Consider the following 27,236-nt stretch of genomic DNA (forward strand, 5'->3'; position numbering starts at 1 on the left):
GGGTTGTCCCCGGCCTTTGCTCACAGGCAGACCTTGCTCGTTGACATCCTCGCGATCCATGTATGATAGACACTACACCTTGCTTGCTACAATACATAGCTATGTCGCCCCGAGGCAGCCGCGCGATGGTGCGTTGCTGGGATCATGGTGGGAGAGCTGGCAGAGCTGGCAGCAAAGGTGAACCTGGTGACGTGGATGAACCGTCGATTGATTTTGTTGTGGTTGGTTTGTTTTTTTCTCTTTTCCACCCATCCAGAAACGCCGGTAAATAAAAACAACCCAGCCCAGAGCGCAGTAGTAACGCAGGTACCTGTAGCGGTGGTATCATGCAAAAATACCCCTCCCTTTATATGCACAGCGAGAAAAGCCAGACAACAAACCCCTCGCATACCCCCCCCCCCCCCCCCTTTATCCATACTCTCATCCTTTTGGCCCCCTCTAGTCGCTCTCGGCCTCGCTCTCGTCCTCGTCCATCTCGTCGCCATCCCCGCCGCCGCTCGTCCCCCTCGCGCCGCCGCTGCCCTTCTGCGCCTGCTTCGCCTGCTGCTCGCGCATCTCCTTGAGCTGCTTCTGCCGCTCCTCCCACGCCTCGAGTTCCGTCACCTCCCCGGAGGCGGCGCTCCAGTAGGCCAGCAGGGCGACGCGGAACTCGCTCATGCAGACGCTAAAGAGCTTGAGCAGGCGCGTCTGGCGCGCGTCGAGCACGTCGCCGGCCTTGCAGACGACGTAGCCGGGCTCGGCGCACTCGAGGTGGACCTTGCCCTTGACCATGCGCGTGGGCATGCCGAGGCGGCGCAGCTCGGGCTCGAGCGTGTGCGAGACGGGCACGTCGTGCTCGGCGGGCACCTCGCCGCCCGTCGAGAAGACGGGGCCCGGGGGCACGACGAAGCCGCGCGGGGCGACGGCGCCGGCGCGCGCAAAGTCGACCTGGGTGAGGTTGGAGAAGTAGTCGACGAGGTCGGCGGGGCTGCGGTTGGTGAAGATGAGGCCGACCGAGCCGGAGAGGTAGCGGGCGAGCTCGTGGAGGCCGTCGGCTTGGGCTTCTTCCGGGGTGGTGCCCAGGGCGCGGGCGGTGAGCTTGGTCTTGCCGAAGAAGATGCTGGTTTTTCGAAGAGAAACATGTCAATTTCGGGCTCTTTTTGTTATTGTTGTATTTCTATTTCCTGCTTGGGTGCTCTGTGGGAAGGGGAAAGGGTGAAGATGGGTGGATGGACGTACCGGCAATCGGACAGCTCGTGGCGCACATCCTTGAGGTAGTTGTTGCGCATGTTGTCGACGCTAAAGACGAAGCAGTGCTGGTACTGGGGGATGCACTCGCGGATGTTGGAGAAGAGCTTGTCCTTTTGCTCGCGGCCCTTCTTGGTCACCTGGGTGAGGTGGTAGACCTTGGCTCTTTTCGACTTGGGCATGGCGGCGGTTGTTGGTGGTTAGGGACAAACAAAAGTGGTTTGGTTGTTGATTCCCTTGGCAAGCGGAGGATGTAAAGGAAAAATCTCCTGATAACAAGGCTGGGGGCTATGAATTGGGGATGCGTGATGGGAGGTGGGATCGATATCCCAACAAGAACCGTTGAGATTTGTTGTCGTCGTCGTCTCTGGATCACTGTCCAGTCCAGCGATCAAGCATCGACTGGGGATTTTTTCTGCCACGGAAATTTTGGGCGGTGTCGCCTTGGTCCCCGCTCTGTGGGGGGGAGGAAAGCTTGGCCCGGGCCCGCCCATCTGGGAATCTTGACCGCCCTCAAGTAGTCCCGTGACGTGCCCAGGACCAACTTGCAATCAACTTCGCTGCCTTCCATATAGTATGTGCCTACGCAGTCAGGTGGTGTACTACCACGGTACATAGGGTAAGGTACTCAAGAGCATCGCGAGTGGTGCACACCGATCAGCCATCTGGTAACCAGGTTCGGTGGAATTTTTGAGATGCAATGATTTACTAGTACAAGTCCAACGTTGACGGAGACGGTCTGGGGGTTTTCGCTTGGACCACTTTCTGCGCGAACAATACCACGCTCGGGTTAGGGTTGAATACCTCCCTACCTACCCTCCAGGTTGGCTAGGTATGCGAGGTAACTACTTGGAGGGGGGTGGTCGGAGGTGAGGATCTTGAAAAGAAAAAGTGTCGATTGGGTTACTTGTACACACCGTGGGGGCCGGAGCTTTCTTCATGGACCCGGCGATCGCTCTCGGGTGCTTTTCAGGGGCACGCACGCCGAGGGCTGCGAGACTGTGTTTCACCGCCAGTCCCAGTTCCTGTGGTTGCACCGTATACGTACTCCGTATGCAGTACACTAACTGCTGGACGGTTCGTGTCCTCCTGGGGTGCAGATCTCGGCGTCCTGGGGCCAAGAAAAGGAGAGCCGCATCGCACGCAGGGCTTGCGTCGCCAAGCGCACCAAGACGCGGCATCTTATCGATAGCCGACAAGGTGGCCTAGATCCTGTCAAATCATCTTGGTTTCGCCCCGGCTGGCTGTCCTGTGGCAAAGAGCAAAAGTCAAACGCTGTTAGTCTCCAGGGAGCCATCGTGTCGGCCGGCGACGGCCGCGAATGCCTCATGTCGCATGCATCGTCCTCGGGTTGCCGGAGGCTGCCATCTTCCTCGTGGCCGTTGACGTTCCTGGCAGCCTGGGCGATGGTTGGTAATGCGGTTACACGACATCAAATCCATGCGACCCAGGCGGTTGCTTCTCGGTTCGGCGTGCGTAAGACGTTCGTCGCCGGATTCCGAGATCCGGGCGGAGCGTGTGTGCCAGACGCCGGGACCAGACGCATTACTAGAGATGCTCTGGTAGGTGCTCGAGGTTTCCGTCGGGAACAATGCTCTGGGAGCGTCCGCACAGGGGTCCGATGACAAGGAGCGTGGCGTGGCTGCATGCGATACCCACCAATGTCAATCGGTTTTACGTTTGACATGACGAGACCACCTAGAGTGTATTATGTAGTCAGCTGCGGTTGGCGTGCCCTCCACCTGGGTCACCCAACAGCTGCCGGTTTTGGACAAGGCATGAGGAATCCCCGGTGGTTCGGAAGGATTGCCCGCTTTGTGAGGTCACAGCGGCCGCAGCAGCCAGCGCGGTCCATCCGCCAGCAGCCTTGCTTCGGCATGGGGCAGCGATGACGGTTCTTCTTGCGGGTGGGGACGGGGCCAAGGATCAAGGCCGGGATCTCGCTTCCTAGGCCACGCTGGACAATCAAAAGGAGAGGATTGGCGGAACCGAAGCGCAATGCATATGAATAGGTCGGGTGTGCGTATGTAGTGTCCATACGTACTGCGTACGTAGACCCGTGCAGGACGCCATGCGTAAGAGTCATCGGGGGGTTGACGAGGTACTGCGTAGTTACTGAGTAGGCGTGGCGGACGAAAAGGCCTTTGGCAAGCAGGTCCATGGTTTGTGGCGTTTGGCAAAAGCTTGTCAAGGCGGCAAGCTACCTTGGAAGCCGGGGGGTGGGAGACGCAGAGCCGGGAAAAACGTCCAGAGAAGCGAGGAGCGATTCCTCATTCGGGCTCGACTGCCCTGAAGAGAGGGACCACGAGAGAAACCACCAACAGAGAAGGAGGGAATGCGCAGCGATGCGACATGGGGCCCCGCACGAGTGACGCGGGCCAAGCGCAGTGCAGCACGCACTACGCACCACCTTACGCTACCTATAGCGTGTGTAGGCCGTTTAGGCCGTTCTTTGCAGGAGTCGGCTTTTCTAGGCCCATCTCACCTCACCCACATGCACCCACATGGGGGACCCACGCTAACCTGCTAGTGAATCCCAGGGCGTCGAATTAGCCCCCGACAGCCGCGTCGGTAACTTTCAAGTCCCCGAGCCACCGACCGATTCTCGCTTGGGGGCTCGCCTCCAAGGGCCCCGGGCCTGACGCAGCACGCAGCACTTAACGTTGTTGCTACGCTCCCGTCCCTCCCCCGTGCCTCGTGCCTATATTTGTTCCCTTGGAACTTTTTTGTTTCCACAAGGTCCTCTGACCGAGGCCCACTTTCTCCCTTTTTTTTTTCTCCTCGTCTCTCCTTAATTGGAGCGCAACCGTCACCGTCAAGCCTCCAGCGTCCAATCCACCCTTCAACGACACGGGACGCGCTGCTGTGTGCTGTACCTGCAGTAGTTTCTTGGCTTCCGGCCACGCCCATGCCTACCATTGCCTGACGTCGACCGGCTTGCTCGGTCTCCCAGTGGTGGTTGCAAAAGCGCAAACCGCAGAGCGCGTCGAGAAGCAACATTTCTCGGATTGCGTTCGGCCCGCGAAGCCTGACCCAGGCGTCGGGTCCGTCGTCTGAACCCTTTGCCCCACGGTCGTCCCATCTCACCACATCGACGACACCCCATCCGCCGCCATGGCCTCGAATCCAAACGACGAAAAGGCCCCGGCGACCAATTCGCCGCCCACGGATCGCGAGAGCGGCCCAGTGGATTCCGTCGACACCGTCGTGCACCTCTCCAAGAAGGAGGACGCCATGCACGACGAGGGCAGCGTCGAGGCCAAGGACAAGGAGCTCAAGCCTGCCGCCCGCCAGGAGGGCGACGCCGCCGCCGCCGCCGCCAGCAAGGAGTCGGATCCCTTTGCTCACCTCCCCGAGGATCAAGCTCAGCTCCTCCGCGACCAGGTTCACACCCCCGACGTCCGCATCGGCGTGGCCACCCTCTACCGCTACTCCTCGCGCAATGACCTGCTCATCATCTTCGTGTCGGCCATCTGCGCCATCATCTCGGGCGCCGTCCTCCCGCTCATGACGGTGATTTTCGGCAACCTGCAGGGCACGTTCCAGGACTACTTCACCCCCGGCACCAACATGACCCGCGACGAGTTCGTCTCGGAGCTCACCTCCCTCGTGCTCTACTTTGTGTACCTGGCCATCGGCGAGTTCGTCACGAGCTACGTCGCCACCGTCGGCTTCATCTACACGGGCGAGCACATCAGCGGCAAGGTCCGCGAGCACTACCTCGAGAGCTGCCTGCGCCAGAACATTGGCTTCTTCGACAAGCTCGGCGCCGGCGAGGTGACCACCCGCATCACCGCCGACACCAATCTCATCCAGGAGGGCATCTCGGAGAAGGTCGGCCTCACGCTCCAGGCCGTCGCGACCTTCGTTGCCGCGTTCGTCATCGGCTTCGCCACCTTCTGGAAGCTGACCCTCATCCTGATGAGCACCGTGGTCGCGCTCATGGTGTGCATGGGCGGCGGCTCGCGCTTCATCGTCTCCTTCTCGCGCCAAAACATCGCCGTCTCTGCCCAGGGCGGCTCCGTGGCCGAGGAGGTCATCAGCAGCGTCCGCAACGCCGTCGCCTTTGGCACCCAGGAGCGCCTGGCCAAGCAGTACGACGTCCACCTCACCCGCGCCGAGGGCTGGGGGTTCAAGATGAAGAGCGCCCTCGGCATCATGGTCGCCGGCATGATGACCATCATCTACCTCAACTACGGCCTCGCTTTCTGGCAGGGCTCGCGGTTCTTGGTGGCCAACGACGTCACCCTGAGCAAGATGCTCACCGTCATGATGAGCGTCATGATCGGCGCCTTCAACATCAGCAACATCGCCCCGAACATGCAGGCCCTCACCACCGCCCTCGGCGCCGCCGCCAAGATCTTCAACACCATCGACCGCAAGTCGCCCATTGACCCGTCCGACGAGGGCGGCCGCAGGCTGGAGCGGGTCGAAGGCACCATCCGCCTCGAGAACGTCAAGCACATCTACCCTTCGCGTCCCGAGGTCGTGGTCATGGACGGCGTGTCGCTCACCGTGCCCGCCGGCAAGACAACCGCCCTGGTCGGCGCCTCGGGCAGCGGCAAGTCGACCATCATCGGCCTCGTCGAGCGCTTCTACTCACCCGTGGAGGGCGCCGTGTACCTGGACGACGTCGACATCGCGACCCTGAACCTGCGTTGGCTGCGCCAGCAGATCTCGCTCGTCTCTCAGGAGCCCACCCTGTTCAGCACCACCATCTACGAAAACATCCGCTACGGCCTGATCGGCACCCCCTGGGAGAACGAGACCCCCGAGGCCCAGCGCGAGCGCATTTACGAGGCCGCCAAGATGGCCAACGCTCACGACTTCATCACGTCCCTGCCCGAAGGCTACGAGACCCACGTCGGCGAGCGTGGCTTCCTGCTCAGCGGCGGCCAGAAGCAGCGCATCGCCATCGCCCGCGCCGTCGTCTCGGACCCCAAGATCCTGCTCCTCGACGAAGCCACCAGCGCCCTCGACACCAAGTCCGAAGGCGTGGTCCAGGCCGCCCTCGAGGCGGCCTCGGCCGGCCGCACCACCATCACCATCGCCCACCGTTTGTCGACCATCAAGGACGCCCACAACATCGTCGTCATGTCCCAAGGCCGCATCGTCGAGCAGGGCACCCACGACGAGCTGCTCGAGAAGCGCGGCGCCTACTACAACCTCGTGACCGCCCAGGCCATCGCCACCGTCCACGAAACCGCCGACGACGACGACGACGAGGAGGCAGAGGAGGAGGGGGGAGCCGAGCATGAGGTTGCGCTCCTCCGCAAGGCATCCACGCGCCTCAGCCAAAAGGGAGGACGTGCCGCGGCGCCCGAGGACGATCCCGAGCGCCTCGAGCAGCTCGGCCGCACCTCGACGCAGCGCAGCGCCAGCTCGATCGCCCTGGCCAAGCGGAAGCAGGAGCGGGACGGCAAGTACAGCATGTGGACGCTCATCAAGCTCATCGCCAGCTTCAACAAGGAGGAGTGGCCCCTCATGCTGGTCGGCCTGTTCTTCTCCATCATCTGCGGCGGCGGCAATCCGACCCAGGCCGTCTTCTTCGCCAAGCTCATCAGCGCCCTGTCGGTGCCCGTCACCCCGGAGACCATCCCGCAGATCAAGTCGGACGCGTCCTTTTGGTCCCTCATGTACCTGATGACGGGCATCGTTATGTTGATCTCGTTTACGGTGCAGGGCGTCGCCTTCGCCAAGTGCAGCGAGCGGCTGATCCACCGGGTGCGCGACCGCGCGTTCCGCACCATGCTGCGCCAGGACGTCGAGTACTTTGACCGGGACGAGAACTCGGCCGGCGCCCTGACGTCGTTCCTCAGCACCGAGACGATCCACGTGGCGGGCCTCAGCGGATCGACGCTGGGCACCATCATCATGGTGCTCACGACGCTGGTGTCGGCGTGCTCCCTGGCCCTCGCCATCGGGTGGAAGCTGGCCCTCGTGTGCATCGCCACCATGCCCGTCGTCATCGGCTGCGGCTTCTTCCGGTTCTGGATGCTGGCGCACTATCAGCGGCGGGCCAAGAAGGCCTACGCCGGGTCGGCCAGCTTCGCGTCCGAGGCCATCACGGCCATGCGCACCGTGGCGGCGCTGACCCGCGAGGAGGACGTGCTGAGCAAATACCGCGCATCGCTCGCGGCCCAGCTCAAGACCAGCCTGGTCTCGGTCCTCAAGTCGAGCCTGCTGTACGCCGCGTCGCAGTCGCTCATGTTCCTCGCCTTCGCCTTGGGCTTTTGGTACGGCGGCACGCTGATCGCGGACCGCGAATACGACATGTTCCAATTCTTCATTGTTTTCTCGGCCATCATCTTCGGCGCGCAGTCGGCCGGCACCGTGTTCAGCTTTGCGCCCGACATGGGCAAGGCGGTCGAGGCGTCGCGCGAGCTCAAGACGCTGTTCGACCGCAAGCCGCGCATCGACACGTGGTCGGACGAGGGCGAGCGCGTGGACGCCATCGCCGGCGCCATCGAGTTCCGCGACGTGCACTTCCGCTACCCGACGCGGCCCGAGCAGCCGGTGCTGCGCGGCCTGAACCTGACCATCGCCCCGGGCCAGTACGTGGCGCTGGTCGGCGCCTCGGGCTGCGGCAAGTCGACCACCATCGCGCTGCTCGAGCGCTTCTACGACCCGCTGGCCGGCGGCGTCTTTGTCGACGGCCGCGAGATCAGCAACCTCAACGTCAACGAGTACCGCAAGCACATCGCCCTCGTCTCGCAAGAGCCGACCCTGTACCAGGGCACCATCCGCGAGAACATTCTGCTCGGCGCGCCTTACGACGTCTCGGAGGAGCAGATCCGCTTCGCCTGCCAGGAGGCCAACATCTACGACTTCATCATCTCCCTGCCCGAGGGCTTCGACACGGTCGTCGGGTCTAAGGGAGCCCTGCTCAGCGGCGGGCAAAAGCAGCGCATCGCCATCGCCCGCGCCCTGGTGCGCAACCCCAAGATCCTGCTGCTCGACGAGGCCACCAGCGCCCTCGACTCGCAGAGCGAGCACGTCGTGCAGGCGGCGCTCGACAAGGCCGCCAAGGGACGGACGACGATCGCGGTGGCGCATCGGCTGAGCACCATCCAGAAGGCAGACATCATCTACGTGTTTGATCAGGGGAAGGTGGTGGAGAAGGGCACGCATGCCGAGCTGATGAGGAAGAACGGGAGATATGCCGAGCTTGTGAACCTGCAGAGCCTGGAGAAGAGCGGCTGATTCGACGACGAGAAGCAGCAGCAGCAGCAGCAGCAGCAACAACAACAACAACAACAACAACAACAAAAAAAAAAAGCATGGTCGTTGGTGGTCTTTGTAATCTGGTTTTGTTTTCCCATGTTGGGGCGTTACGGGGTGTAGAAGCGTGTGTGGGTTGCATGGATAGACAGCGCATGTGTGGGATATACCCCCTCTCCAGACCCTGGAAACAGGGCGAGCCGTTGTGTGTGGGGGTGTGTGTTAGATACAGCGAGCCTTACGCGCATTATACGATAAAGGAGAATTAATGACGGTGTAGTTAGTTTGATAATAATGTGATGGAGGGGGTTAGTCCTCCTCTGCTGAGCTACAAATCTTGTCACCCCGTGTCGTCCTCAATGGAGCAAGCCTTTCTGACGTGTCCCATCTCTGGTGTGCAAGGCTCGGCGTTGCCACTCTCTGGGGACCCTTCTCGGTCCTCCTTTTGACCCGACAGCGCCCGAATGGCCCCCCCCCCCCAACCCAGTCGTCCTCTTGGCCTGAAGTACGAGGTTGATAACGAACGTTATTTCTTGCCTCACGAGCCGGGCAAAACAAGGAGCACCCAACCGCCCGACACGAACTGAAAGCAGTAAAGTGGCCACCACTCCCCTGCAATCCAGGAGGAGTGTTTAATAAGTTCAGCTTGAAGCCCCCAACGTGACATCTGTCCTCTTTTGTTTTCTTCTTTCTTTTTTCTTTTCTTGAAGATTGAATCACATTCTCCCGAACCCCCCCTCCCCCACATCCCCACGATTGCTGCATAACTACCTTATACGTAGTGAGATACCTAGTTTGTTGTTCCTGTTGCATCGTCACCCCGCCTCAGCTGCACGCACATGCCCACCGCAGTCAACCATCCCGAGGCAGGGCTGACTTAGACGTTGAGGCCCGACGACACACAAGAGGGGGGGACTAGTTCACTACTACTTATAGCAATAGTCCTGCCGCCGGACATCCTGCGGGTTGTTCTTACACGGTCCACTTTGCAACGTCGTCGTTCATCACCAAAAGAGAGACCTGCCACGGCAAACAAACGATAAGAAAACAGGGTAGCGAGCACTTCCGAGAAACGCCCGCTCGCAACACGCAAAACAAACAAAGATGCGGTTCGACGTGGGCCCTGCTGCGACGCTCCTGTCGTCGCTGCTGGCCCTCGCAGCGTCCCCTCCCGGAGCTGCCGCCAGACGGCCGAAGGATGCCATCTTGCTGTCCGAGGTATGTGCAAGCTTTCTATGCATCGACCTGGACCGGTTCCTCGTTCTCTTCTTGTTTATTTCCATGTTCCATGTTCCATGCTCTGGCGGACCTGACCCCGTTCTCGCCTCTTTCTTTCTTTCTTTCCTCCCCTCACCCTCCACGGCCGTCCGTCGTCTAGGTTACGCAAGCGGCACGTCAACTAACAAGAGGAAAAACAACACCAGGTCCAATCCCTCACCTTCACCTACCCGCACAAGACCACCTCGCGCCGCCTGCCCCCGATCCCCCAGCTCCGCTGCGTGTCGCACCCCAGGCTGTGCGCCCTGGCCGGGCCCGTCCGCACCATGCGCTGCACCAACCAGGGCGCCTCGTACACGAGCCAGGACATCCAGTGGGCCTGCTCCGCCGGCCTGCCCGCCTCGCTGCAGCTCGACCGCACCGACGTCATCTGCGAGGGCTACGACTCCCCCGACGACGCCTACGTGCTCAAGGGCAGCTGCGGCGTCGAGTACACGGTCCGCCTGACGGAGCTCGGCAGGGACAAGTACCCGGACCTGGCCCGGCTCGAGGACGACGACGGCGGCCGCCGCCGCTCGGGAGGCGGAGCGGGGGACGACGCCGAGTGGGCCGGGTACGTGTTTTGGGTGCTGTTCGTGGCCGTGGTGGCGTGGATGGCCTACGGCGCTTGCGTGAACGGAGGAAGAAGGGAAGGGCGGGTGGGAGGAGATAGCAACCGGGGAAGAGGGAACGGCGGCGGCGGCGGTGGTGGTGGCGGCGGCGGCGGACCTGGCTGGGGACCTGGTTGGGGACCTGGCGGCGGCGGAGGAGGATATGACGACCCGCCGCCGCCGTATCCCGGCACCGGGCCCGGGTCGGGACCCAAGGGGTCGTCCTCGGCGGGATCGCAGGGACAGGAGGGTTGGAGGCCGGGGTTTTGGACGGGGTTGGCGAGCGGCGCAACGGCTGGGTACATGGCGGGGAGCCGCGGTCAGAGGAGCAACAACGACAGGAACTACTATGGCAGCGGCTCAAGCTGGGGCAGCAACAGGTCGTCTCGCTCCGGCAGTTCGGACCCGGGCCCACGGCAAGAGAGCACAGGCTACGGATCGACGCTTCGTCGCTGAGATGGAAGAAAGGACCGGTTCAACAAACGCAACCAAGGTGGTGGTCAGGGGTGTATCTAGGTGGTGTCGTTTGGGATTACGTAGGGTATTGATGGGGTGGTGGTTCTCGCGTTTCGTAAGCACTGCCTCTCTCTATCCGGCTCCTTGGGCAACATTACAAAAAGGTGAGCGCTTTGTTTGCGAAAGAAAAGTAGAGAAAAAAAGTGTGCCGGCCGGCCCTTGGGCAACCAGCCCATGCTCAAGATGCTCGATTCCACCAAGTCATGACGCGCCCTCATCTCACATGACTAGATTACAAAAGTCCACAAAATCCAACAAACGCTCGCTCGTACACACGCATGCATGCCCTTCGTGGCGAATCCCCAGCGGCCTCTGGCGCCAGGGAGCTCCGTTCGCCGCCATGCCGGCCGGCCGCGTTCCAGCTCCCACGGGGCTTTCTTCCCCGTTCCATGGTACGAAATGGGCGCAGCGAGAGGGGGGGGGGGGGGGGGGGGGGGGAGGGTCGTCGCCTTCAGAGATGCGCCGGCATGGCGTCGGATCGATCAAACGCCTTGTTGCAGCTGGGGCACTTCCTCATGCGGTTCGCAAGGCGGTCGTCGACGCAATTGTTGCAGAATACGTGGCCGCATCCCTTGAGGATGGTGTTCTTGAAGTTGCTCCGGCATACCGAGCAGATGACAAGGTTCTGCAACAAAAACGTTAGCCAATCTGGAACCGGAACGCGACAAGAAGGCAGGCACAGCACGACGACTCACCCTCAGCGCCTCCTCCTCCTCGGTGGTGTTGTTCTGGCACTTGAGCTTCCACCGGTTGCAGTCCTTGGTGATCTCCTTGACGTCCGCCTTGGCCTTTTCGAGCTCCGTCTCGGCCTTGAGCAGTTGCTCCTTCATCGTTGCCACGGCGGCGTCCTTGGCCTTGACCAGCTCCGTCAGGCCCGCGATCTGCGACTTGCACGAGTCGGCCCTCCGCGTGGCCTCGGCGCTAACGAGCTCCAACCGTTTCCTCTCCGACTGTGCCGTCGAAATGTCCTGCTTCAAAGCGGCGATCTGCTTCTCGAGGCTGCTGATGAGAGCTCGGTTCTGGTTCTCGACATCCTTGAGCTGCGATATGATCTCGGAGCTCTTGCTGTTCTGTGCCCGCAGGACCCGGATCTCGCCAGCTTTGATGTCCCCATCCTTGCGCGCCGCAAAGTACTTCTGGTCCGCCTTGCTCTTCTCGGCCGTGAGCACCGCGATCCGCTCCTCAAGCGCATGCAGATCCATAACCTTGCTGTGCGCCAGCGCCATCGACTTCCTGTACGACTTCTCAAGCAGCGGCAGCTGCTTGTTGAGATCCTCGTACTCCTTCGCCAGCCTCAGGTATCGTTGCCGCAGCTCCTCCACCCCAAGCGCCTCGATTTCTGGGTTGGGGTCCGTCATGGCGGTATCCTCGCTCGGTCGTAGCCGATCGAGCTCGTTCTCGAGCTTGGCGATACGGTCGGCTTGCGTGTCGGTGAGCTCCTTGAACTGGGCCAGCGCGGTGCTCTCCTGCTCCTGGCTGGCCTTGCGCATCGCCACCTCGGCGAGGAGCTCGTCTCGCGCCGAGCGGATGCGGGTGAGATCTTGATCTTTCTGCTGGATCTGCTCCTCCAATTCTGCCGTGGCGGCCTGGGCCTCCGCCTCGAGCTTGGTCTTCCATTCCGTCCTCTCGCCGCGGAGCTTTTCGGCCTCCTCCCGCAGCTGCTTGTTGGTCGCTTCCAGATGGTTGATGCGCTTGATCAGATCCTCGTTCTGCTGCTTGAACTGCTTGAAGACGTCGGTTCGTGCGTATTCCTCGTCCGTCACGGCCTCCTTCTTGATCTTGAAGGTCGAGTTTTCCTCGGTGAGCGCCTTGTTCTCGGCGAGCAGGGCCTCGAGCTGTTGTTTCTGCTTCTCCACGACCGCCGCGACCTCCTGATGCTTGAGTTTCAGCGCTTCGTATTCGGCGCTGCTGGCGCCAGAGCCTGCGCCGTTCTCATCCTTGGCTGTGCTGTGCGACGTGGCCCCTGCCAGCGCCTGCTGCTCGAGCTTCTGCACCTGGGCGCTCCTCGCGCGATCTAGCCTCCGCTCCGCCTTGATCACCTTGAGCGTGGCCTTGTCGTACTGTTCCGAGAGCGATGCGTTCTGCGCCTCGAGCCTGTCGACCTTGACCATCAACTCCTTCTGCTGGGCCAGGAGGCTTTTAACCTGCGACTCGAGCTCTGCCACTTCGGGCTTGACGGGCCCGCGCGCGCCCGACAGGCGCTTGAGTATGGAATCGGTCTTGGACTTGAGGGCCTTGCCCTTGTCGGCGAGGTGGCGCTGGAAGTCCTTGCTGTCTGCGAAGGCGAGGGCCGATCCCGGAGCCGGGCCGTCTGCAGTGGCAGAGGGCACAGCACCTTCGACGAGCAGCTCGATTTCTTGTAGGAGCTGAAGACGGTCAGCTGGGTACCGACGGCTGCGGGGGATGTGTACGGTCGGAACGAACCTGCAAGACCCAGGCATCTACTATCCGGATGTGGTCGTCATGATCCGTCGAGTTCTTTTCCAATTCTTGCACGCGGCTCTCGAGGTTGAGCTTTTCGCGCTTGTACTCGAGCATCTGGCGATAGATGGCGCCTTTTTGATATTGCTGGAAACACCCAGTCAGCCGACCCGTCGGCCCATTTTGAGCATGGCGACGAACAAGAAGCGAGGTGAAGATGGTGCTGGGCAGGTGTGAAGCTTGGGAAAGATGGAGATTCCTGGAAGAGCCGGGGCGTGCTGTTGGCAGCAAGCCGTGCATTAGCCACGGTCAAGGCGAGGAGCGCTGCAGGATCATCGCGTCGGATGCCCCGGGCCCGCCGCAGGGACGGATCCACGACACACCGGCGCGACGGCGGCATACCGTCCGACCGAGGGCAGGCTGTGGTTTGTGTGTTCCCGGAAAGGAAGGGGGAAAAATGACGACGAGGACGCAGACGGGCGCGGCGACGCCGTGCGGCCATGGCAGCGCAGGGAACGTGACGCGAAACACGGTGACTCACCTCGATCCAAGCCTCCTCTTTCATATCGGCCGAGTCGTCTTTTGAGCGGCTGCTACCGTTTACGGCTTGTCGCTTGCTCGGCGGGGCGGCATCATCAACGGCGCCCGACGCCGGCCTCTTTCTGTCCTCCATCTTGGCCAAGGTGAAGGCAGCAGGACTCGGCAACGCGGAGGGCGAGGTGGCAATCGGCATCAGAAGGGCGAGGAGCGGCGAGAGGTGGTGGGAGGGAGCCGAGAGCGGGAGATGACGACGATGACGGGGGACCAGGGGTTACCGAGCAGACGGCCAACAGGAAAAAGAAAAGAGAAAGAAGAGGGGAAAAAAAAATCGAAGCCCGGAAAACCGGGAGCTACAACAGACGACGCGTCGTGTCGAGAAATCGTGCGACGCGCGACGGTGGAAATGAAAGATTTTGTTGGGATGAAAGTAAGGAGGCCGAGTTCTGGCCGTGATGCGATGGAAAAGGAACGTGCGTTGTTGTTCGGGTTTGGGAAACGAGAGGGACGAGAAAGAACGGACCCTTTCGAGGTTGCAGGGCTCCACCCAGAACCCATATCTCAGGATCCACGCCAAGAAAAAGGAAAAAGGGAAGCGCTCCATTTCTCGCTGCTGCACGAACGGAACCATTCCGTTTCGGTCTTAGCCTCGCAAGCCGTCCGAGGCGCCCCACTTCAACTCTGTTCCACCTTGCGCACTTCTGCATCGCAATCTTTTGACTCTTCAGTTCCCTCTCGACGTCGCTGTCTGCTTTTTGATGTTTTGATTCAGCCGGACCCAACGTGCTGGCACGCGGTCAGCAGCTCACAATCCCACCAGAAAAAGCGCCTCTGCTCGGCTCTCCTCCCCTTGGCCTTTTTTTCTTTCAAAAAGAAACATCTTGGTGTCTCACCGGGCAATGCGCAACCGTGCCGTGGCCGTTGGCAACCATCGACAACTGCTGCGGGGCAACATCACAGCAATATGTTAAACAAAAAGTCCGCCTTCAAGCCGAAAGCCGCCGTTCGTCGGCCGGGCCCCTCGGCACCGTCACAGCCGTCGCAGCCTCCTTCCACCACCGACCCGTCGACTGCCTCGACCCCCGCACCGCGGGAGTCATCGTCTTCTCAGCCTCAGCCACCTGCCCCGCAATCCGTTCCCAGTGAGAAGGACGCTATCGCGACCGCACAGGTGCGCGCAAAACAAGTCGAATCAGCACCGAGCGTTCCGCCAGACCAAACAAGCACAGCGCTAGGCTCGGCGGCGGCTTCGACAGAAGGAACAGATGGCACAACGGCGACACAACCGACGGAAGCGCCTCGCCCCGACCCGGCCTCGGTTGAGCCCGAGCGGGTTCCGGTCCAGCCGGTCCAGCCGGTCGCTGAGGCTCCAACCCCAGTCTCGCCGCAACTGCCGGTCGTCGAGGCAACTGCACAAGCACATGCTGCAGGCGACCAGGTCAAGGCGTTGAGCAAGCCCGCCGAAGCCCCGTCTCGCCCGGCGGAGACCTCGCCTCCCGCCGACATCACCCCCGCCACGGCCGAGACCATCGAGGCGGTGCCTGCTCCGGCTGCTCAGCCTGTCCGTGCGGATCGACGTCTCGTGGCTGAGCCCGGCATACCGACGCCGGAGTCGGGATCCTCCGCCGAGAGCGAGCCATCGCAGCCGCCCGGCGAGGCTGGAACGCAACCCGAGGATGTCGCTCCCCAGCCCGCAAAGGCAAAACGAGCGAGGAAACGCGGAGTCCCCGTCGCAGGTGCCGAGGAGTCGGGCGAGCAAAGCACGGGCGCTGCTCCGGCCAGGCGCGTGCGGAAGAAGGTCGCTCCGACACCCAGCGAGGGCGGCGAGGAAGCACAGCAGCCGCCGGCTCCGAAGAAGGCGGCACGGGCCCGCAAGCGGCCGTCTGCCGAAGGCGACGAGGATGGAGAGCAGAATGGCGAAGGAAGCGCGGAACGGCCCAAGAAACGGCGGCCTCCGCGGGCCCAGCGCCAGCCCACGCCTCCCGACGCCGAGCATGTCGAGATCGACATCACCAAGGTCAAGATGGCCGACCTGGCCAAGGACATGCACATCGGCAAGAAGTTCAGCCTGCACGACGAGCTTATGCAGCGCGAGCGTGAAAAGAGGATGCGCTACAACGAGAGGAGGAAGCGCCTGCAGGCCGGCGAGGACGCCGAGGGCGCCGCTACGGGCGAGGCCTCCACCGGCACGCCCACCGATGCCAGCGGCGGCTCTCGGTCAACCCCGCAGTTCGGAGCCGAGGGCGCCTCGGCCAAGACGCCCGCCACGGAGGGCGAGCAGGCGGAGGATGACGACGAGGAGAGCCGTGCCTCGCGCGCGCCGATCGGCGAGACGTACCAGATCATCAACGGGCAGATCGTCCTGGACCACCGGTCGCTCCAGGTGGACCGGCACGCGCGGGCGCGCGAGGAGGCGGACCGGCTCATCGAGGTGGAGGAGAACGACTTCACCCACCACACCACGACCGCCACCTACCTCCGGCGCAACCTCAAGCCGCAGCAGTGGACCGACGACGAGACGGAGCTCTTCTACAAGGCCCTGGCCGCCTTCGGCACCGACTTTGACACCATCTGCCGCATGTTCAAGGGCAAGACGCGCAAGCACATCAAGCTCAAGTTCAACCGCGAGGAGCGCGTCAACCCGGCGCGCGTCAACGCCGCGCTCGTCGGCGAGAAGAAGGTCGCCATCGACATCCAGCAGTACCAGCGCGCCACGGGCCAGGAGTACGAGTCGACCGAGGCCATCTACGCCGAGCAGCGCCGCGCCGAGGAGGAGTTTGAGGCCCGCCAAAAGGCCCTCGAGGACGAGCAGGCCGAGGAGCTGCGCCGTCGCAAGGAGGAGGTGCTGGCGTCGCTGAGCAGCGCGGCGGACGGCGGGAAGCAAGGACGCGGGAAGGGGAGGAAGAAGAAGGCGCCCGCCGTCGTGGGGCTTTGATATTGACTAAAAAAATAAACAAAAAAACAGAAAAGAAAGAAAGCAAGGCAAACGGGAAAAGTGGCGGAGGAAACGTTGGCGGCCGGTAGGGAACGGGAAATGGTACGCACGGTATGGTTAAAAAAAGGAGGTTTCTCTGAAGGTTCGGGGCTGGTCGATGTCTTTTGATACCCATTGTTTCGTTTTTATACTCTAGAAAGGCTCAGGCAGACGTTGCTCAGGCATCATCATTCCCCCCCCCCAAAAAAACAACCCCTGAATCCCTCGCATTGATGCGACAAGACGCTTCATCATCGTTGTCGTCATCATCGCGCTCGGGATCAGCACTGCAACTACCTAGGTATTCAGTTCATTTCGAGCATGGATCATAGGTCCGTCGTCGTCGTCGTCATGTCATGTCGTTCCCCGGGAGATGAATGTTTCCTATGGTCCCCCAAGGGCAGGCATGTCCGCTCGCTCATGGATCATTTGGGCAAAGAACGCAGATGCGCCGCCTGTCGTCTTCTGCTCTCCGGCTTCAACAAGCAAACTCCGGCAGCCGAAACTCCATAGGCTGGGGCCCGGTACGGCCCAACCCTTGGCTGTGCGGCATCCGTACCTAGGTATATACTAGATAGTCGTTCTTCTCCTCAAGTCCCGTTCCCCTTCTCATCGGAGCGTCATTGCACAACGCAACAAAAGTTTCCCGCTTCATCCATGCACAAAAAAAAAGAAGAAAAAGAGAGAAAGAACTTGATCAAAGCAAAACCACATAGCTCCGTTTCGTTCTCAAAGACGCGTGATAAAAACTCAAGCCGACTCAAGCCAAAACCCGTCCGAATCCATTGGCCATTCATTATCCCTTTCGTGCGCGAGAGAACTATTCGACGGCCGCCTTTCCCCGTCCACCGCCATACTGTTGCTGCCAGATCGAACACCCATCCTCCATTCTCTCTCTCCCTTCTCTCTCCTGTGCGCCGCAGCGCGCATATGACAAGCAAGACTTCCAGGGGTGGGACCGTCTAGCCCATCCCAAACCAAACTCCTCCCCCTATTCCACCTTCCAGAGCAAAAGGTCCCGGCGTCCGAAACAACCATGCTTCTCCTCCCCGCCTTTCCCCCCCTTTCCCAACGCAACTCCAAGGAACATAGAAAAGAACCCCCCTCCTTTACTGAAGGTTCATATCATCGTCATCATCCCCCTGATCAAACAAAAAGTTCGCCGCCAGCTCCTCATTCTTGTCGCACGCAAAGTACGCCTGGATGGCCTGGTCCTGTGTGAAGCCGAGCCGCGTCAGGCGCTCGATCGCATCGCGCTCCTCCTCGGTCACCGAGATCTGATGAGCTCCCGGCGGGAGCGGGGCATCGTCGTCGCCGGCCGACTCGCTGAGCAGCGACAGGAACTGGTCCGGGTTCTGGGCAATGAGCTGGGCCAGCTGCGGGTTACCGGCGCCGAGCTGCTGCAGGATGGGCTCGAGCATCTGCGGCTGCTGCTGGACGACCTGGCGGAGCTGCTGGAACTGGGCGTTGGACCGGAGCCAGTCGAGGTTGCCCAGGCCCTCCTGAGCGGCGGCGGCGGCGGCGGCGGCGGCAGCGCCAGCACCAGCGCCGCGGGACCCGGTCCGGCCTTGCTGAGCAGCCAGGTCGAAGAGGTTCACGTCGCCGTCATCATCGATATCGGCGGCGGCAGCGGCGGGGGCGCCGGCAGGAGCAGCTGGGGCAGCAGCCGGGGACGCGGTCTGCCGTTGGAGGTGCTCAGGGATGCCCTACCAGGATCGTTAGTTTCCGAAGCTGCGATGCTCAACACCCAACACGTTTTTTTTCTTGCCGGCGCCAGGGGTCCCACATACACCCAGAAGATACTCGACAGCGCGCTCGGGGTTGTTGAACGCCGCACGCATGGCGGCCTCGATCTGTGAACGCTCGAAACCCATCGCCTCCATGTTGGCGATCGCCTCGGCACGCGCGGCGCCCATCGCCAGGGCGTTGGGGTCGCCCAAGAGGCTCTCGGAGGCGGCGGTGCGGGTCGGAGTCGGCGTGGCGGGAGCGGCGGCGGCGGCGCTCGTGGTCTGGGCAGGGGCAGCAGGAGGTACAGGCGTCGAGGCTTGCGCGGGCGCGGGGGTAGCAGGGACGGCGGCGGGCGCCGGGGCTGGGGCCGCTGCTGCCGCAGACGAGGAGGACGACTCGGCGGCGGGCGCCGACTTGGGCTCTGGCTTGGGCTGTTGTTGGGTGGGAGAAATTTCATCAGCAACGGCTGCCGAGTGCCCTGCGCGGGACACGCGCTCGCGCCCAGAGCTCGGATTTTGTCACACACCTTGTTCACCACACAGACGACGAAGCCCTTCTCCTCAATCTTGTACGTCTCCACCGTGTCCTCATCCTTCAGAATCTTGCCTGTGACACAGTGTAAGCAGGTGGCGCATGCTGGGGGCCAGCGGGGAGCGGGTCGGCCCGTTGGTCGCTTACCCGAGTAGATGAGCTTCTGCAGCTTTGGGTCCCAGCCGCGCTCCTCAGAGATCCTCTGCTTGACCGTGGAGATCTGTATCCCGTCAGCGATGAGCTTGGTGGCGAGCCGATGAAGGAAGCATCGGCAGAGGCATGGCGGGATGGCTAGATGACGACGTCGGGCGGCGGAGAGGCGTTCATCCTGGGTGGATGGTCATGGGAGGGGCAGACGTACGAGGTCGGTCGGCTCGAGGTCGAGCACGAACTTCTGCTGCTTCAGGTCCTGGACGAAAACAAAAAAGACAAAAAGTCAGCGGGGGGGTCCAGCTCATCGTCGCCATCGCGATGCGGGCAGCAGCAGGGCCTGAGATGGTGTTGCAGCCCCAACCACCAGGCTCTTTGGGGCGTGGCGGGTGCGGCGTGGGTTGCTAGTCTGGTATACCTTGAACGTCACCTTCATGGTGGGCAGTGCTGTGCTCGGATGATGCCTCTGGCAAGTGGTTGGTTCGGAGGGGTATCGAGATGGAAAAAGGTCGAGAGAAATCGAGATGGGTTCCGAAAGAGGGTGGTCTCCGGGTTGGTGGTTTGGTGGGAAAACAACGAGAAGCTGGAACAGCCTCGGCGGTTAAGTCCAATTTCTGATGGATTTGTGGCGAGAGGACCATGTAGAGGTGATGTTGGCGCCGGACCTAAGAGGTCGGTCGAGCTGGAAGGCCACCGACGGGCCAGGTCGGTGCGGGCAAAGTGGGGCAGGGAAAGGTGGGAGAGGAAGAGGGAGGGGGGTGGGGGGCGGGCGCACGCGGCAGGCTGTCGCCTAAGCCCCACCTTTCGAAGCCACATTGGTTGCATGGAGTAAGGTTCAGCAACGCTGGTCCTTAGTAAGATATGCCTGGGCGGTAGGTAGGTTAGGTAGGGTAGGTACCTAGTTGTTACCTACCGTGGTTCAGGCTGCCCTTGCCCGCCTGCCCGGTCCCGATCTGCGACAAGGATTCAAGAGCAGCTGGGCCCTGCCTGCCTGGGTGGCCTGACCTTGACAAGACACACAAGAAAAAAACGTCATGTCACAGCATCGGTGCAAGCCGCCATGAAAGCAGTGCATCAATGCATCACAACTACCCAATTAGGCACCTGAAGTAAGGTAGGGTATCTGAGAGAGGTAGGTCGGTAGGTAGTTACATCAAACCAGACACTACCTCTTCTATTTCGCCACATTACCCATCACATCTTGCTCTCTCAGATTAGGACGTCCGCGATGGTTTAGCGTAGGGCACAGCATAGGATTGTTCATTGCCCACTTAGTCTCCCCACTTTGTTTTGTTTTGTTTACTCCGGATTTGGATGGCCCAAACCGGAGCCTGCTCCACCCCTTTTTTTTCTTTCAACAACACAACAACACTCCCATTGTGCAATCTCGCAAACCCTTCAGCTCAGGCATACAAAGTAGAGTCAATTTACAGTTTGGGGTGAACGTATATATACTGATTCAAGCGCATCCGATAGCGCAGGCCACTTTTCCAGCCTATGTACAGACTTATTGGTCTCTCCCCTCCCACCCAAGCCGGAACGCCTCGCTAAAAGATATCAAACAAAAACCCATCACACCGGTATCCCGGGTCTCCCTAACCACACACACACTTTTTGTTTGTGCGGTTCAGGTGACGCTCCTACCAGCTTATTTTCCCACGAAGAAAGGAAAGGGAGAAAGAAAAAAATGAAGGTTGCCCGGACCGGATCCTCTTCCCCCAACCCATCCGATCCCCCCCTCCCCCCCAAAAAAAATGAAACGTCATAATTCATCATAAAAAGGGAAATATTCAAGCGCCGCACACGCCGCCCATCATCATGACGATGACGATGGTGATGACGGTGACAATGGTGTTGATGATGTCGCCGCCGGCTTACCCTCTGCCCTCTTGGCTTCCTGCTGCCGCTGCAGCTGCGACTGCCAGGATGACTGAGACGACCTCCGGCGTTGGTACGCCGTCAGGCTCGTCCGCTGCCCCGCGGCGAGGATCCACTCCGGAATCGGCGGTGTCATTTTGCGTTCCGCCGGGTCTTGTCCTTGCCCCGGCGTGCCTACAACGCCCTCGTCCTCCTCCCGGATCTGCGGCGAGAGCAGCAGGCTCTCCGCCCTCCGCTCGAGCATCTTCTGGTGGCGGTGCTGCAGGAACGACTCGCACGACTGGGCGCGGCTGAGGGGGCTCGGCTGCGGGGGCAGGCTCTCGCTGCGCAGGCGGCGCACGCTGCGCATCGTGCGGACGCTCTGGCCCGGAATGACCTGCCCCGCGTTGGGCGCTGCGACGACGACCGTGCCCGGGGTCGCGCTGGGGGGTGGGAGGGGCGAGTCGGACCGGAACAGAGGGTGGATGTTGGATTCGGTCGGAGAGGCCATGGGCGGGTTAAAGGCGGCCCGCTGGGCCTCGATGACTCGCGTAGAGATGTGGCTGTAGCTGCGGCTGCGCCGGGCCGCCGAGCGCGGCGGGGGCTCCAGCGGGCACGAGCTCTCTTCGGCCATGACGGCCGCGACGGCCGCGGCGGCTTTTGCGGCGGCCGAGGCGGCTTCCGCTGCCGCGACCGCGGCGGCAGCCACGGCTTCGGCCGGGCTGGGGCTCCGGCTGGCGGGGATGGTTTCGAGGAAGCGGCTCACGCGCGCCTGAGCCGGCGACGCGGCCGGGGACGAAGACTGCTCCATCACGGTCTGGCGGGTCTCGGGGGCGACGGCCGACGTGTCCCACGAGTCGAACCCCTGCTCTTCGTCGCCTGCGCGCGAAGGAGGAGTCCGGGCCTCCGGCGGCATCGACAGGTCGATGACCGAGGAGGATGCGTACTGCGACGACATGCGGCTGTGCGATATCAAGCGCGACTTGGATGACGTGGGCCGTATGGCGTGCGAGATGGACGAGCGGAGCGAAACCAGCGTCTCGGACCCCGAGCGGCTGCTGCTGGACCCGGGGGGCCTGGACGAGTCAAAGGACTTGCTGCCGTACTCCTTGAGCAAGGGGGAGGTCTTTTGGTAAGGGACCGTCTTGATGCGAGAACCCAGCTTGGCCTCCATGCTGGGGCGAGCCGGTTCCTGCGGGGCCGCCGGCGCCCTTCCGGCGATCAGGTGGCTGATGAAGAAGAGGAGCTGTGTCGCGGCGGCCAGGGCCAGCACGATCGCGGAGCCGGTCACGAGATCCCCCGCCCTGTTGTCCACGATGGTGCTCTGCGGATCATCGTCAACGCGGCCGAGACAAGCCACGGCGGCTATCCCCGCAATGGTGGCTGCGATGCACACAACGAACCCCCCGGCGAGCCAGAGATACCTGAGCCACATCGTCTGCTCGAAGTTGGGGGCCCACCGGGAGGCATAGGAAAGGCTGATGAGGGGAATGGTAACAAACAGAACCGCCTCAAAGAAAGCAGACACCGAGGCCGCCGACCTTACCGACGCCGCATGGTCGGCTGGTGACCGGGCAAGGATGATCTGCATGGCGAGGGCCGCCGAGGTGGGAAAGAAAGCAGCCGCGCCCAGCACGGCTGGCAATGTCGGGGAGATTGCCATGATTTTTGTTCCGGAACCCCTGAATCCGTGGCGTCGAGGGGCGCTGAAGGAGAGAGACGGACAGAGAGCGTCGAGTTGGCCGTGGCAGAACGATGGTAGTGAGGGTGTTGCTCCAGAGCGATGGAGAAGCGTTGCGTTGCGTCTTTGGTGAACCGTCCGGGGTGTGTTTCCTGTCAAACCCCGTCTTCCTCCCGGGTCGGCTCGTTCTCCGTATTCATGCGGGTCCTCAAGTCACTGCAGTTTGGAAACGAAACACGCTGCATTCCACGGCTCCCTGCCGTCCAAGAAGCCGTTGTGGGATGAAACCTGCCCCAATTCTTCCAAGAAACGCACGGAGCTTTGCCAACCAAAGATTGTTTGGAGCCCGGTCCTAGTCGGAGGGGTCGATAAGAGAGAGTGTTGGGGTGGATGTAGATCGACAGTCGAAAAGAGTGACAGACTGTAAGGTACCTAGGTACCGTACCTAGGTATGGTTGTAGCTGGCCTGCCGAGAAAACGACCAGGAGGTTAGGTAGCCAGAGGGGAAAAAAAAAGGAAGGAACCAAAGGTCAGCAACAAGGGAGTGCGAGTGACCTAGAGTGAGCGTGGCCAAGCCGGCAACATCAAAGCAACCGCAACAACAGAAACAAGAAACAGTAATGAACGAGGTGTGACGCGTACAACGACAGGAAATGCTGGAGACGGGCAAAGAAAACGTACGGGCCTCGACGGCGGGCTGGACCCTGGGTAGATGTAGTAAAAAAAAAAACCCTCAGACGGTCAGAAGCAGACCTGACAGACGCGTCCCCGACCCGCGTGGAGCATCTCCATTCCACCCCCGAGGGCAGACCCGTCGAGGTCCTGGGAACCAAGGACGTCGCAGCTGCGGTTGGATTTGCCGTACCTGAGCCTAGTCCAGGGTCCAGCTCGCGGGAGCCGTGGTGGGTGTGCGAGTGGAGAGGTGTGCGGATCGTCTCGGGACTGGACCAGGGGCCCGACCCCGGCGCCGACAGGGATCTCACCGCTGGTGCTGCCCCGTGGGGCCCACCCGGGGGCTAAGCTACGACAGGGGTGTTTTTCGGGAGAGGCGGCCCTGGGCTGGCCAGGTTGGCAAAGAAAAACTGAACATCAACCTTGGAGGGGAAGGCTTGGACTTGGCTCCGAAAGAAGCAAACCCGCCAGAGATCGAGGTCGACCAGAGCGCGATGCTAGCGTGGCGGATGTCTAGCGCACCGTCGGCATCACCGCCCAAACCGTTAGCGAAGGCGGCGGCTTTGGCTTCCTCGTTGGGGAGCCGTGCGCCGTGAAGCCCGGCCGACAAGCCGGGTTGGGAAGCTGTTTGTTTACTTTGGATGTGCTAGGCCTGCACGCTCTCGACAACAACAAAAAAGGATCCACGCACGTGCTTCCGATGAGAGAAAGCGAGAGCACGCTTGAGTTTGTGTCGGCCTCAACCGCAGTCCACCAATCCAGGTCAGCTTGGCCAGACCGCAGCTGGGGCTAACTGCCATTGGGGTCCACGGCGGTTCCCACGCATGAAACCAGCTCGGGGATCCTGGATGCTCACTATTGGCGGACTGACTCGAGAGCCCATCCCGCGTCCCGGAGCCCGACGCCGGGGCGCAAACCACCCACCGTATTGACAAACGCACTGCTACGGGGACGGGAGGGAGGGCATGCAATCATACTCTTGGCTGTCCGTGTCAGGCACCAGGCTCTGTGACTCTTCAAGCCGCGAGGCCTCTTCCTGCTAGGCAACCCAGTCACCTTTGCAGCAGAGCATCATCGCGGCGACGTTTCACAGCAGGAGCTGACTATTGTGGACGATGTGCAAGCTTCAGGGACAATGCATTATTACTCAAGAGCACGCTCTGGCCAAGCCTTGATGGTGATTTTTTTTCTCTTCTTCCGCAAGGTGTCCGTTTCTCCAGGAACCCGTGAGAGCCCGGCGTGTACGCAGTACCGAGGCAGTGGAACTGACATAACGGTACGCTTCCGTCATGGTGGCATAACCTGAACCGATTCGGAAGCTTGTGATGCCATACCCTACCATGCCATGCCAGCCGCCCACGCGCCCAAGCGCCCATGGGGAGCTCTCGCCGCTGACCTGTTCCCTGCACCCCATCGAGCTCAACCCCCTCCCGCCGTCAGCAGACACAAGTCTCCAGGATCCGACGAGATATGGTACTGCACCGATCATACAGCAACGGCGGGAGTTATTTCAGGATCGTGGGCATCAATCGTACGGATCAGAACCATCTTGCAGCAGGAGGGGGGCAGTTTCCTGGGACCTAAGCTGCGATGGGCATAGTCGCAGAGCAGCGGCAGAGGTGCAACCACGTCAGCAGCTGCGGGGAGTGCTCGAGAGGGTCATGTCACGTTTGTTGGGGCTTTCACAACTCTTCTGACCAAGCCTGGATCTGCAAGATGAAGCGGAGAACAGCGATCGGTTTTCGTATTGCGCACGGAGCCGGCAGAAGGTTGACCAGGAACCCCTCGGGATAGCTGCCTAGCGTACCCAACCCGAACCCCGCGCGATGGAGTTTTGCGACGTGCGCGGGCTTTTGTTGCGTGAGCGGGCTGCTCGGCCACTCGGCTGGGTGACGCGGAAAGGAAGGTCGCCAGTGCGGGGGGCGGAGAGCAAGGCCATTTGCAAATCAGAGGCCGCGATGATGGTGTTGTTGCGCAGCTGAGCCCTTGCTGCGACCTTGATCTTGTCTCTACCATGGATCGCCGCTCTTCCTTCTGTGCCGTGTTGTCATGTCAGCCTTGTGACGCGGCGCAGGCTTGACGTAACCCAGCACCGTGGAAATCAAGCCACCTCCTCCGGAGCGGTTCTCCTCTGTTTCCGATCAATGAAACGCCACCGGCGCGGGCGATGAACCCATCCATCTCGCGGTGCTCAGCTAGCGGGTACGCAGTAGGTGTGTACGCAGTAGTGCTGCGACGAGACTACTGTAGCTAAAGACGACGGGAGCCGAGAGATTGAAAAACACTCCCGAGATTGGCTGACCCAACGTTATTCTTGGAAGGCAGCTGGAACCGTTGGATCGGCCCTAACATCTACCAGATGTGGGCCCCCCGCCTCGGCAAACGTTCGGTACCTGCGTCGCGCTGACAGTTGCTAGGGCAAAACGGGAAGCGCACAGTCCAATCTTGTTTCACCCTACGGAACGCGGCACTGTGGCCTGTTCCCACGTGTGCCAGAGACAAAACGTCGATCTGCCGACTGCATGTTTCAACCCTCCGCTTCGGAGCCAGCAGTGCGCGCCGCTTTCATTCGGTGAAACAAAGCCTGAACAACGACAGAAAAGACACGGCCCATCTCGATGCGGCAAAGAGCAAACCATCCGACATGAGCTCACGAGCGTTGCTGTCTTCCCCCCGATGTACGAGGCCAAGGCCCGGGTTACTAAATATGGCATGCCTGGCGAGGGTTGGGGCGGTCGGGACGGTTAAACGATGCGAAAGACGAACGAAATCGCAGAATCCACGCAAACCAGGAAAATCAGAGACCGGAACCACCCGTTAGCTCACAGCTCAAGATGCTACAGCAATCTATGCGATATGGAAACCTAGCTCGGTCCCGGCGCAGCCACAGCCCATCGTCTCATCTGTCTCATCTTGACCCGTCCGTCGTGCGCCGGTCGGTCACCTAAACAACAAAGGCGCTGCCTCGCCGCGCCACCCCGTCCCGGCCGCCGTCCTTCTTGCTTGCTCCACTCTCCGGTTGGGTTGCACAGAGATACGGTTGTGAGATGCTCCCTCGCCTCCATCGCAACCAGGCTCACGACCCTAAGCTCGCTCGTCACGAACGGCTTGCACGTACCAGCCGGCGGCGGCGGAGGAACCCCCCGCGCGATTGCAACGGCGGCCGCATGCGGGTCGTCCCACCGAAGCGGTACACCGACGCAGACGAACACGATCCCACCCCCGTCTTGCTCGCCGTCGATATTTTTGGCTCCTCGGGCTCTTGGGTTAATTAACCAACCCCTTCGCCGTACCAACAGGAGGATGGCCTGGGCGGGATGGCGATATGCCCACGGTGACATCGCTCTCTTTTCTCCACCGCGGCCGCCCTACATGTGTCGTTCGTACGAGGGGCTCTCGTCCCCACGTTTCCGATCTCGACCCGTCCGCAACGTGCTCACGACGTGCCCAAGTCACGCGGGCGGCGGTGCCGTTGGCAGCTGCACCACGGATTTCACGGAACGGGCGAGATGGCTGGCCCGTTGGCGGTGAGATGTCCCACCCGCGGCGCCGGTTCCGGAGCTCGTCATCGTCTTCCCGCCCTCCTCCCCCGCTGGGGGAACCTCAGCTTGGGACGCTCGTGAGCAAGATCCTTTGCAACCGGGTTCCTCGAGGAGCCGTTGCCAGGTCGAAAACCCGGTCCTGGGTTCCGTTGCATGCAGGACCTCTTGCCTAGCTCGCTAGCTGCGTCCCCATCTCGTCACATTGTCACCTCCATGCGGCTGGAATCAGCAGCTGGCGTGAGGGGGGGCTTGCCGAATGCGGATGGATCACGGCTTGGAATGTTTCCAAAAAAGGAGTGCGCCATGTCGTC

At 61.5% G+C, this 27,236-nt stretch overlaps 7 protein-coding genes across 7 annotated transcripts; 3 read left to right on the top strand and 4 right to left on the bottom strand.

The window, feature by feature from the left end:
- Positions 1-438: 438 nt before the first annotated feature.
- Positions 439-1,409, bottom strand: VTJ83DRAFT_2491 (uncharacterized protein; the record flags this gene model as incomplete). The annotated part of the gene is made up of 2 exons (XM_071008767.1): positions 439-1,099; positions 1,219-1,409. 2 exons carry the CDS (start codon positions 1,407-1,409, stop codon positions 439-441), a joined length of 852 nt encoding a protein of 283 aa, XP_070869031.1.
- Positions 1,410-4,341: 2,932 nt separating this feature from the next.
- VTJ83DRAFT_2492 (uncharacterized protein) lies at positions 4,342-8,430 on the top strand (the record flags this gene model as incomplete). Its single annotated transcript, XM_071008768.1, has 1 exon — positions 4,342-8,430. One exon carries the CDS (start codon positions 4,342-4,344, stop codon positions 8,428-8,430), a length of 4,089 nt encoding a protein of 1,362 aa, XP_070869032.1.
- Positions 8,431-9,552: 1,122 nt separating this feature from the next.
- VTJ83DRAFT_2493 (uncharacterized protein) lies at positions 9,553-10,772 on the top strand (the record flags this gene model as incomplete). The annotated part of the gene is made up of 2 exons (XM_071008769.1): positions 9,553-9,666; positions 9,873-10,772. The coding sequence occupies 2 exons, from the start codon at positions 9,553-9,555 to the stop codon at positions 10,770-10,772; spliced, it is 1,014 nt and encodes a 337-aa protein (XP_070869033.1).
- Positions 10,773-11,283: 511 nt separating this feature from the next.
- On the bottom strand, positions 11,284-13,926 carry VTJ83DRAFT_2494 (uncharacterized protein; the record flags this gene model as incomplete). Its single annotated transcript, XM_071008770.1, has 4 exons — positions 11,284-11,457; positions 11,528-13,198; positions 13,257-13,400; positions 13,795-13,926. The coding sequence occupies 4 exons, from the start codon at positions 13,924-13,926 to the stop codon at positions 11,284-11,286; spliced, it is 2,121 nt and encodes a 706-aa protein (XP_070869034.1).
- An 828-nt stretch (positions 13,927-14,754) lies between these two features.
- VTJ83DRAFT_2495 (uncharacterized protein) lies at positions 14,755-16,725 on the top strand (the record flags this gene model as incomplete). Its single annotated transcript, XM_071008771.1, has 1 exon — positions 14,755-16,725. The coding sequence occupies one exon, from the start codon at positions 14,755-14,757 to the stop codon at positions 16,723-16,725; it is 1,971 nt and encodes a 656-aa protein (XP_070869035.1).
- Positions 16,726-17,873: 1,148 nt separating this feature from the next.
- VTJ83DRAFT_2496 (uncharacterized protein) lies at positions 17,874-19,609 on the bottom strand (the record flags this gene model as incomplete). Its single annotated transcript, XM_071008772.1, has 6 exons — positions 17,874-18,470; positions 18,555-18,923; positions 19,019-19,098; positions 19,171-19,243; positions 19,385-19,432; positions 19,592-19,609. The coding sequence occupies 6 exons, from the start codon at positions 19,607-19,609 to the stop codon at positions 17,874-17,876; spliced, it is 1,185 nt and encodes a 394-aa protein (XP_070869036.1).
- Positions 19,610-20,989: 1,380 nt separating this feature from the next.
- On the bottom strand, positions 20,990-22,693 carry VTJ83DRAFT_2497 (uncharacterized protein; the record flags this gene model as incomplete). Its single annotated transcript, XM_071008773.1, has 1 exon — positions 20,990-22,693. The coding sequence occupies one exon, from the start codon at positions 22,691-22,693 to the stop codon at positions 20,990-20,992; it is 1,704 nt and encodes a 567-aa protein (XP_070869037.1).
- Between the last annotated feature and the right edge of the window lie 4,543 nt (positions 22,694-27,236).

Source organism: Remersonia thermophila, chromosome 2 (assembly GCF_042764415.1).
Source record: "Remersonia thermophila strain ATCC 22073 chromosome 2, whole genome shotgun sequence".
In the NCBI taxonomy this organism is placed as follows: domain Eukaryota; kingdom Fungi; phylum Ascomycota; class Sordariomycetes; order Sordariales; family Chaetomiaceae; genus Remersonia; species Remersonia thermophila.